General features: G+C 37.5%; 1 protein-coding gene across 2 annotated transcripts; it reads right to left on the reverse strand.

The window, feature by feature from the left end:
* Positions 1-3,721: 3,721 nt before the first annotated feature.
* Positions 3,722-11,793, reverse strand: MCEE (methylmalonyl-CoA epimerase). 2 transcript variants are annotated; one of them, XM_040569885.1, is made up of 3 exons: positions 11,728-11,793; positions 6,812-7,152; positions 3,722-3,918 (listed from the first exon to the last, which is right to left on the reverse strand). In XM_040569885.1, the coding sequence occupies exons 1-3, from the start codon at positions 11,756-11,758 to the stop codon at positions 3,766-3,768; spliced, it is 525 nt and encodes a 174-aa protein (XP_040425819.1). In that variant the 5' UTR covers positions 11,759-11,793; the 3' UTR covers positions 3,722-3,765. The 2 variants fall into 2 exon arrangements, with proteins under 2 accessions (XP_040425819.1, XP_040425820.1); XM_040569886.1 differs by lacking the exon at positions 11,728-11,793 and adding an exon at positions 10,919-11,640.
* Between the last annotated feature and the right edge of the window lie 167 nt (positions 11,794-11,960).

The raw sequence follows: 11,960 nt of genomic DNA on the forward strand, positions 1-11,960 counted from the left end.
TTGAGTCCAGCAAACCCAAATCAGGTCACTATAGGAAGATATAAGGAGACAATCAACTGAAACTCCAATGAAATGATTCAGAGCACTTACTTTAAGTACCTCAATTTGATATTGTAAACGTCCACACATTCTGTGGTCTCCCTTTAAGACCTCCTTGGTCACACCAATTTCTATTCATCTGTCTTAGCAATAAAGTCCAAAGCCAGGGACTGACCTTGATAGGCAGCAATGCTTCTGCACATGCATAGAGAAAGTAAACTCTATTCTCAGCGATAAACGTAGAAGTAATGTGCATCTAGGAAGTGGTCTGCAGAAGCAACAGTCATCTTCCATTCCTCTTTTAATTCATGCAGAGCTTTCCAAATTGTCAGGCTCACAACTGTGTTAAACACTGCAGCTGTGGTATCATGATAGAGTAAGTTCTTCCAAAACTTAGGATAAATTGGGTAAATATGGTAATATTGAACATGAATCCAGAATGAAATACTAAGATTTCTTAAATTTGGTTGGATTAATTGCAGTAAAAGCACGACAGGAACAGAGTTTTTGTGGACTTGCAAAACTGTAAGCTTTTAAAAGGCATGTAGTTCTTTTCCCCGGTTTTTGAGTTTGCTTCTAGGTTTGTCTCACACAGAATGGGCTTCGTTCTACAGACTGTTCTTTTCCTCACAGCTAGCAGAGACTTGAGGGTTGCATAAGGGAAGTCAAAAAAGATATTTTGCATTATTTAATTATGAGCCCTTTAGCTGCCTGAGTAATGTTGATGGAGTCTAGAAAAATGTGTCTTGTCTGCCTTAGGCAGCATAAAATAAGAACATGCTTGAGTTCAGAGGGGAAAAAAGACACATGGAGAAACTGGAATAGGAAACTTGCACTTGACAAATGACACAAGCCTACAAAATTTACTGACAAAATATTAACACTTCATCTTCTAAAAAGCTTGACATTATCAGGTTTTGCTTTTCCTTTTGTAAAATAAAACAAAACATTGTCAAAACCTTACAAGCTAATCAACCTCCTGTTATCGCAGTCACTGTTGTTCGTTCCAGAAGCTGTATACTTGTGCAACAGAGGTATATCATTAAGTGCTCCTCTACTGAAGGAAAAAAAAAATCACAGTTCTCTATTGCTCCAGTTTGCATCCCTGAATTTTCCCCTTTTTTGTGACATTAATTTCCTCTTATAATCATGGCAGTAACAAAGAAGGCCTGTAGGCCCATGTATCTAATCATTCCCCTGCCCACACCAACCCTTAGAAAGTCAGCACAGTGATACATTTCAAAGAATGGCTTGTGAAGGCTCTCTTGTTTAAAGCAAAGGACTAGTTGTTTGATGTAAGTTTAGGCACCGATCCTGTTTCTACTGAAGTTTACCGGAGTTTAGGCCTATGAAGAGGAGACTTCTCTCAGTGTATCTTAACTGTCTTCAGCTTCTTCATCTGTCCAGTTCTCTTGGCTATTCCTTACAAGTCTACAGCTCCAGAGATGGAAATCCTGGTACCCTATAGCCCATTCCCGGACAAGTAAGGGTTCTGATCCTAACAAAGAGCTTGTAACAAATATGCCCCAATTAGGGGTATGATTAATTTTACAGACCTAAACTCTTTGTTAAAATATTTTTATTATTTCTTTGTTATTATCTTGAGTTCCACCTTAGGAAGAGTAAGATGAAATATATAAACTATGAGTGAGATAGGAACATGTCTTAGTTATGATGAACAAAATGCATCAGCTGACTTAGTGCTAGGCAACGCCAATGCAGTCAGTCAGGAAATTGCTGGTAACTAGCTAAAAGCATTACAAGTCTCTGTCTGCTAATGAGATGGGGAGCAAAATGAAACAGGTAGAGTAAGTATTGTTCACTAGAATCTCCATTCCCTAGCACTGCATCAAGCTACTACTCTTAAGTAGTACTTTTAATATATCATACACAAAATTCCATCTCCTTCAGTTGGACAAAGAAATGGAACATTAACCTAGGGAGGACCACCCTGTTTTCTGTATCACCAAACAGTGTTAGGTTTACAGACTTCTGTTCAATTATCTCAACATGTAACCAGTGATGCTTCCCAACATCCTCTGCTAGTATTGCAGAAAAGATGCCTCACCGTGTCTGAAAGAATGTACAAACAAATGTGGTTTTGGTAATAGAATGTCTCCTAGAATGGTAGAATCGTATTTCAGGAATATCAAATCATCCTTCTTTTCCATCATGAGCCTTAGGATTTCTAAATTCTAACAATTTACAATTAATATCATAAACTATCCTTTAAACAGTGATTTGTTCAAATACAAGAACCATGCAGAAGACTACATTTTCCTTACAACATGGCAGAGGAAGTATTTGTTTTGAGTACAAAAAAAAATATATCCCTAACTTTGCTGATTTTGTTTCAGAAGAAAAATTCATAAGGAAGCATCAATGTCTTGAAAGCCCTTTAAAATCTCATGTCAACATTATACTTGTGGTTTGTTGCAGCAAACAGGACACAACACAAATAATTCCATTTCCATTAAGTAAAAAATCTCCTAGACTAAAATGAACTTGTTTCAGATCAAGCCAAAACTATTCGCAATATGTGCAAGGATGCAAGAAAGTATAAAATTCGGATTGTGGTTTAGCCAGTAAAAATAACGATTTTTAAGAATTATGAAAAATAATGAGAGAAACAGCAAATCTTCAATTTCTACATCTGACATTATCAAAGCAAGCTTATAAAAGAAACTATCAGGACAAACACTGCTTGCTTAACATATACAAATAAAGTGAAGTCTGTTCAAGTCAACAAACTGACTGCAGTCTATCAGAAACATAAGTATGTTGGCATGCTGTTCTCTGATGTGAGGACAGTGTACATAAGCAAGACTTACGTGTCTTGTGCTTTCCAGTGATTTTGAAAAAAATAGGAAAACAATATTTATAAATATTGTTGCATAGAAAACCAATATTTATAAAGCAAGTGAAAAGATTTCTCACTATTTGTTCAGGTCTCTCCCAAATATCTTTCAATAGATAAAGCTTGAAAAACAAGTATTCAATTCCTGACCACAAAAAAATAAAAAATGCAAGAAGCATCTTATAGTCTGAAACATATTTCAGTCAAATAATTTTTCAGACACTTTTCTTCCCATCACCTGCATATGCACAGAGTTCATTAAAAAACTAACTGATGATTTATGCATGGTAACTTCCTCAGCAGTGATTGTTATGCCAAGGAAAAGTTATTTAATGATTGCAGATGCCCATACAATAAGATACAAATTTGTTTATTGCATGAACCAGTCAATCAGTGTGAAGCACAGGCGGTGAATGGTGAAAACAGAAAGTGCGATGTTCCTTTTCCTTTTAATTCTAAAGGGAATATCTAAGCTATATTGTTGTCACTGAGAAGTGGGTCTCTGCTCTGAAATGTAGAACAAAATAATGTGGCATGACCTAGAAACTGTACAGTTTCTGTGGTTACAGAGGTAAAACCATGCTGCAAGCATGAGGCAATAGAACAAAATAACTGTTACATATGCAACTTAGCTCATGCATTCATCTTTAGAATCACAGAGAATTCAAGAAATGTCAACACATTAATTCTGAAAATCAGATCAACAACAACAAAAAAAAAATCTTCAGCACTATTTCAGCGCTCAAAAGCTGTACTTAATCCACAGGAACTGCAGTGAATCTGTAAAGATTGAACAGTACATCAATATTCCCAGCACCAGCTCAGTAACTTCACAACTCATTTATTGTTTTATATATGAATATTACAGCTCAGGCTTGTTCAAGTTCCACAAGGACTCCATGGCAATCTTTAGGGTGAAGAAAAATCACGGGTTTGCCATGTGCACCTATTTTTGGCTCTTCACTCAGTATTCGAATCTTTTTTTTCTTCAGTTCTGCCATAGCTGCTTTTATGTCATCAACCTTATGAAAGAAAAATACAGTTTACACAAACTGACACATTAAATTGTATTATGCACATTCTACATTTGGGAGCAATAATACAAATCCTTACTAAATTGCTATTTCTAAATTCTAATATAATTGTGAAAATCAATTAAATTCTAAAATCGTTTTTAAAATCTAGTCTTAACAATAAAAATCCTACAGAAGTTTGCGTTTGTTATTTGAAGATTTTATAAAGTACCGTTTCAGTAAATTCTAGTATATATTTAAGAATTTATTAGATTAAATTTCATCATGCACTAAGTCCATTGATTTATATTGTTACTTTATAAGGACTCTATAAATAATCAAACTCTGCATTGCTATTAATAAGATTGTATTACTTTCAAAGTATCATTAACTAAAGAAGAATGCCTCCCTGTCTAATTGATGACAGAACACTGACTCATTAGATGCTGCTGAAGAGGGAGGGCAATGAGCAGAAGGTAAAAAGAAAATGCCTACTAGATTTATATATACTGCTTCTGAGTAAGTTAAACTTCATCATGTTTCCTGACAAAAACCTTGGAATTACCAGAAACATCCCCAGACTGTGACCTAGTTTTCTTATTGAACTTAATTATAATAATAGCATTTAACATTAAATTTCAGTAGAGTTTCCTGCAGTAAAACATAATTAACAAAAAACTGTCTTTGCTGTATTGTGTGATCTTAAGTCTCATGTCATGTCATCAGATGGTTTGGATACAAACCTTGAATGCATCCATCCTTTGAAATAATGAAATTAGCACTCAGTTTAGCAAAGCCAATAGTCAATAACCTAAAAAGACCTAGAATTAAAATAATAGCATTGCTGTTTTTCCAGACTGAGGTGTCTGGACATAACTCAGTGAATAAACATACATAATGTATTTTATGGAAGATACCTAGCCTTAACTTGGAGGAACCAACTTCAGTTAATTTCTACTCATTTGCTGCAGTTTTGTTCATGAGAATTCAGAACTCACTACAGTTCTTCCTGCACACAACTACCAGCCAGCAAAAAAAAAAAAGTAAAACCAAATGACTGTCAAGCATTATCTAAAAGAAGACAGCAAAGTGTCAGAAGTGTGCCATGCCTCCCTCCAGGTTGCTTCCCCAAGCAGAAAAGCTACTACAGCTGCTGCTCCTGTCCTGCAGAGATGGCCAGAAGAGGAACTGTGTCTGGGCTCAGATGGAATGAACTGTATCCCCAGGGAAGAAGTGAGAGCGAACTGTGGAAAGTCTGTGGTTGTATCCATATTAAGAGACTACCAGGCTTGGATTTCTCTCTTACCCTATCAGTTCTCCACCATACTTTTTGTCACAGATACTGACTCAGTTATAGCTTGTCTGGAATTATTTATTTCTTCTAAAAACGCTTATTTTGTCCAAAGCAAATTCCCTATCAACACACCTTTGTAAATTTTTCCTTTGAATAATAAGACAGAAGGAAGAACTGAAAGGTATTTTAATAAACTCATCAGACTTCTTCTACAGTATGGAAAAGTATTTTTAAAATTAATCTTTTTGCAATAAAATTGTTCATGGAAAGGTATTTATACAAAATATTTTTAAATTTCAAATGAACAATCAATTGAGACTGATTTTTTTTGCAGTTTTTCTGAAAACTATTTTTGCTCAACTTCAGAGGAGGACTTACCTAGAAATGGTAGGGTTTTCCATTCTGAGGGGAATGGGAAACTGGGGGAGGAGGTGTTAACTTCTTTTTGATTGACTATGGTAGCGACCAAATCAGTTTTCAGTACCACGTAAACAGCAGCTCAACAACAGAAGGTTTTCTATGTGAATTGTTTGGTAACCTTCCATTTGAATTTACATGGAGACCACTAACATAGTTGACTTAGGACAATCTTTTTTCTGAACTTATATTTATTTTGCTTAGAGAATCTAATAGTCCCAGGCCTTCACTTAGGAAAATCTGGCTGCAGGTAGCACTAGCTCACAGGTTTAATCAAAATTATCTGCTAGATTATGACTCCTGGCTTACTTGGCCTTACTGTGTATTTGGTTATTGCATACAGTTGTCCATCATGGGATCATTAGCATGTCCCATTCTTCTGTTTTCATAATTAACAGTATGGCTTAACTTGACTGTCATCTGTGGTTTGTCTGCAACAAGAAAGATTGTATCTCATACAAAACAGATCTACATAGAACAGCTTCAGTTGGTAACAGATATTTCTTGAAAATTATTTAAAGGGATTACATATTCTTGAAACTTTTGGGAGCTTTGAACTCTTTTTGCTGAGAAGTACCTACATCTTCCTAATCTTGTATGTCTAACTAAGTACCACTGGTCTTACAGAAGGCTTGAGGACTTTTTTTGGTTTTCCTGTAAATCACTTTTTTATTCTACACTCCCTGTTTCCGACGTTCAATTTCACATTTCTGTAACAGCAGCCTACCAATTCTATTTAGGGTCAATTTAAACAGAATTAATTTTCTATTCTTGAACACCTGCACATACTCAAACTTAATGTAGGAAAAATTGCAATGCCTGTACCTATGCAAAATTTCTCAATTTTCAATGAAAGCATGCATATGCAAACACTGGTCTTGATAGATGAAATCTGAAAACAATTTCACTCACATCAGTAATCCCGTTACTTTTTATTTATAACTCTTTGTATGAAATAATATAGTTTGCAAGACTCAAATATGGAAAACATTGAAAACATTTATCATAGGCAGCAATGTGGAATTTTGCATCTAACATCTACACTAAAACATGGGTATAATCCTCTTATACAAGTGAAACTTTCATAGATATGACAGCCTTATATATATGTTTTTTACACAGGTCAATCCTATGAAAAAAAATTAATTTACTATCCATTGTCTTGTTATACGATACATTGTGTTAAAATACCTCAATGCAGATATGATGCATTCCTCCAGTCTTGTTCTTTTGCAGAAAACTTGTAATGGGACTTTTCTCTCCTAAAGGGTGTAGAAGTTCCAGCTTTGTATTTCCCAGCTCCACAAAAACAGTGTAGACACCATGTTCAGGCAGAGCTACAGTCTCGCTCACCTGTGCTCCTAACACATCTTTATACAAGGACTGAGCTTTTTCCAAATCAGGCACTGCAATTGCTACATGATTAAGTCGGCCCAGTTTCCACAAAGAGCTTGGAATGTTTTGAGAAAAAGAATGCGATGATGCTAAAGTTCGTATCATAAGAGCTGAAGTCTGCAATCTGGTAAGAAGCCCTGAAAAAAAATGAATAGCACCGATATAATGCTTTTGAGAAATTATCAGTATCTGCTCTTTCCCCTTTTAATGAGGCCTATGTAACTCCTGTGTCATAAGCACACTAGTGTGGAAACTGAAGGTAAAAAAAGTGTTGTAAATGCTTATATCTGTCTGTTAAAAATTGGAATACATGGCCAAACATAACAGTCAACTGCATAACGTACTTAAATGTTACTTCTGAATTTTTCAAAGCTTCTTATAAAATAGAGAAAGAAACAAGGACATGTCTATACATATAGAAATTATAACAAACAAACAAAACCAAGGACAGAAGTAACTGATATTGCAGGATCCAAGAGAAAGATAAAAGACTTGAACTCTTAGCTGTCAGAACTATAGCAAGGAAAGAAATGTTATGTTGTGTTTGAGGCTTAAGGGATGCTAAATACTGATTTCTGATTTTTTCTCTGAAGAATTAAGTCTTTAGCCTCTCTTATTTTTCATGTGCTGTACAGGTCTTATACTTAGTTTCAGTGGTCTGTTTCAAGATGCTTAGAAATATTTCAGTTCTAAGTACTGTGAATAATACCACATTCTACTGACCAATAACACTTTAGAAGCTTATCCTTAGAAAGTTAAAATTGTATTTCCTTTTTTAATGCAACTAGTGCCACTGACTTCAGCATGACTTACAAAAGAGAAAGATTATGATTTGTCTCATCATAAATGAAAAGATAATGAAAAAAATACTGGATGACAATATGACACAAAGGCAAGGGCTAACATCTAGATGTCGAAAAAAGATGGAAAAGTCTTGGAGAAACTTGGGGCCATAAAAAACTGCTTAGGTGTCTATTGAACTCTTCACAGACTGCTCTGACAAGACGGTTCTGACCTTTGCACTATCTCACTATCTGTCATATTTCTGCACTGCTCACAGATAGTTCTAAAGTTGCTTGAATTTTAAAAAGTCAGGAAAAAAAAGTAAAATTAGGATAATTACAAATAAAAATGAATCTATCTAAGTAGTACAATTTGGAAAGATGGGGGGAGGAACTGCGGTCTTATCAATTGTGTCTCGCACCACAGTTAGAATTAAATGAAAGGGTATATTGATAAAGGCAGCATTTGAATTTCATGCTGATTTGCTTTAGGCCATGTCAGAGTTCCCCATGCCTCAAGGCCAAGCTAGAGGCATCTCAGCATTCTGGAAGTCTTTGATGCATTCTTAGCTTTAAATTCACAAATGTGCCATTTTGCTAAGTGATTGTGCCAGGGAGGCACTGAAATTTTGGATGCTTTCCAACACACTTAGGATAACTTTGCTTACATTTTTCAGGCTCTTTGTGCTCTGGAAAGTTAGTAACACCTGTAAGGTTAGCAGTACCTGTAATTAATCATCTGGTTTGACTGTAGGAAACGGAACTACCATTTAACTGGAAGGCTACAGCTGTCAGTTTATTTTTCTTCACAAAGAATGATACAGTACTGATAGATGTACGTGCATGTGTTTATGTGTAAGCTTTAAAATTACAACATGAAATTCACATAATTTCGAATACTACCATGAAAGTAAGTGTACTCAAAATCTTTTGATAATATTAAATCAACAGCCTACGTTAAGTGCTTCCATAAACCTGCTCACTTCTCCAAGTAACTGCTCTGGTGTATTTCTTGCCAGCCTTTCACACAGTACATCCTGTCATCACTTTCATCACAGCCAGAAGTTCTGGAAAATTCTTTTTCACTTTTGTTACCTTTAGGCTATAATAGTGACAGTATTGCAACTGAGTATTTCAAAGCTTTTTACATATTAAAAAAAAAAATCCACTAGCAACTTCACAGCAGAAAAATTCTTGTTTTTCCAATGTTTCTGCTGAATCTATTCAGTAGATACACTTGCTATCTAAATGGAACTGTGTCGGGGTGAACAAAGCAGCTGCCTGAGGAAGCAATACTTTGCAATGCTCTATAATGTACAAAACAGGAAACATGCAGTATCTAGTTGGCATAATTAGAGGTATGGATAAATAACTAGAGTTTGACCAGATCACCAGAGTAAATAATGCATTTAAAAAAAAAAAGTCAATTTTTTTTCCCTGTACCCAAGATCAGTAGCTGTTTCCTGGCATTAATACTTAGGGCCTGATCCAATTCTTGGAGAAGCAAGAGAAACTCTTTCACTTAGAGAAAGTCAGTATTTTCCAGAAGAGAAAAATACTTTGAAAGGAGCGCTTACTACACTTACATTTTTGATGTTTTCTATAGCACTTTTGTTGTTTCGTCCCTGCTTCCAAATATTAACATCCCGTGATTGAGTGGAAATGCTAGTAATGTAGATTTTCAAGCAATCTTTACAGATGGGAATGGGCAAAATTTTTCTCAATCATCTTTATATCTCCTGTAATCATCTGTAATTCTTGCTGTACCTCACACAGGGCAAAAGATTACATGGTTGTTATAATTTATTCTGTATTTCTTCTATTTTCAAGTAAATTGACATTTGACAGAAATTAGATTGTCACTCGGCTATTACTGAAGCAATAGCAAAAGAAATAGAAAAAGTTAATTCTGTTGGGCTCTGCTCAAGAAACACTTGATTTTTTGCAGTGTTTCCAGGAAAGATAAGAGGGAAGAAGTAAAGAATAATCCTAAGATTCTTGTAAAGTCAAAAATACTCATATGGCAGTATTTTTTATGTCTCTCTCCACTTCTTCCTCCAAAGGTGGTAGGACTCTGTATTTTTCTGGTGATTATGTAGGGACAGAGAACTCTACAGAGTTTGTTTTTTTTATAAACTTTTATCTATGAAGACATGTGAATTTATTCTAGCTCTAGTCATAAGCATATAGAGCTTTAATTTTAAACACATAAATATCAGTATGAATTGGCTGAGAATAAACAAAAAACACTTGTTTTTTTTCTGGCATTATATAGATTAGTAACTATATAGTTACTGTAATTCTAATTCTATTAATACAATTCTAATCTTTACTCATCTTCATGTTTCTGGTCTCACTTTTGTGCTAAAAAGTAGCACACTCAATAATCAAAAGATGACCCTGAAATGAAAAAGAAAGCTTTTTAGCAGCTTCAAGCTTGAAACATGAAGCTCATGTTTGAAGCTCATGCTTGAAGCTCATGTTTCAGGAAAGAAACACTGCGAGTTATGCATATATCACAAAACTAGTCCTTTGTTCAGGTAAATGTTGTGGTTACACTCTTTAACCACAAAAACATTCATCCAGTAACTTACAGTATTACTCAAATAATTCTGAACTTTCTCCAATGCTAAAAAATAGACGTTCTCTGTTTCTTTTGAAGCCAATGGACACTGTGACTGAAGTTATCTGTCCAAGTATCTGTCCTGTTTGAAAAACTTTCATATGCTGCCCAAAGTTACACATGCAGTTTTTCTACTCCTAGTATACATACATCATTTGCCCCTACTGTTTTTGTTGTTTTGTTTTTGTAAAGACCTAATTTTTCACACACTGACAACCAAGTCAGAATTTTTCTAGGTATTTTGTCCTTTAGAGAAGATTCATCAGACCTTGTTCTCATATATGATTGCTGTCTTTCTAGCCTTAGTGTTACTGCTGAATGTACATCACCATCTTCAGCTTCATTTGAAGAATATTTTAAGGTATCTATTTGTTTTTTATTCTGTTGGTAATTGACTCAGCACTAGTATCGTGCACATCAGCGTTTAAACACGTACAGCTCTCAGTAGAGGCTTACGTTCTATTACAGGACAGGTTATGACCATGAAGTCTGAAGTACCCAATAAAATGGCACCCTCCTAATGTTTATTCATAGGCTGGTTGCTGCAGTGGGGCAGTGTTTGTTGACTTACACATCGAGGTAAATAAATGCACCCAAACCCTACTGAATTCAGTCATGTTCTCAGTGGAGGGGTTGTAGAGCTGTGGGTTACAATGAGAAGAACCTCGTCACTGCTCTGGTTGGTTTGAAGCTGAGAAAACTCTGAAGCATGGAGACAGCGTTCTCAGCAAAGGGAGTGAGGCATAGAGGGGCTGCATATTAGCTCTCTGGAGCAAAGGGAAAAAGGGCATAGTGTGTGTGTTCTCAAATCCCAGGAACTTCAAGGTGGTGTTAGCATCTTGGAAACTTTGCCAGCCAACAAGGCTCAGGTCATCCTGTTCTCACTTGTGCTGGAGGTCGCTTTTGGGAATCAGAAGGGCTCTGGTTTGTAGAACTGAGTCACATTTTGTTGCAGCTGTTTATTCTCTCAAAGTGCAATTACACGGGGGTGTTTTCATCCCGTATCCCACTGAGCACCGCACAGCACCGAGCCGCCCGTTCACCTGTTCCTGCAGCCAGTGCAGAGCCCGGCAACCCGGCGCGGTTCGGCACGGCGAGCTCGGTGCGCCCTCGCCGGTAGGAGAGGGCGCAGCGCCGCCGGTGACTGCGGTGCCCGGGCAGTCACTCTGCGTTTGACCCCTGCGTTCAGACAGGCTGCCCCGCGCTCCTGTCCCCGCACCCTAGGCGTGAAGCGGAAGCGCCGGGCCCCGGGGCCGCCCCCCGTCCCGCACCCCCCGTCCCGCACCCCCCGTCCGGCCGCGCGTTACCGGCCGCCGCCCGCCGCCCGCAGGCCGCCATCTCGCCGCTCGCCGCCGCCCGGCCGCAGGCGGGCGGGGCCTGGCCGCGGGGAACGCCCTCACGGAGCGGGGCGGCTCGGGGCGGCCCGGGGCTGCGGCACGGCACGGGGACGCGGTGCCGAGCTTCACCTCACCCCAGCCCACCCCACCAAGCGGCCCGCGAGGAAATGGCGCCGGGGACGTGAAGGTGAGGGCGCGAGGCG

This window comes from Cygnus olor, chromosome 11 (genome assembly GCF_009769625.2).
Source record: "Cygnus olor isolate bCygOlo1 chromosome 11, bCygOlo1.pri.v2, whole genome shotgun sequence".
NCBI lineage: Eukaryota > Metazoa > Chordata > Aves > Anseriformes > Anatidae > Cygnus > Cygnus olor.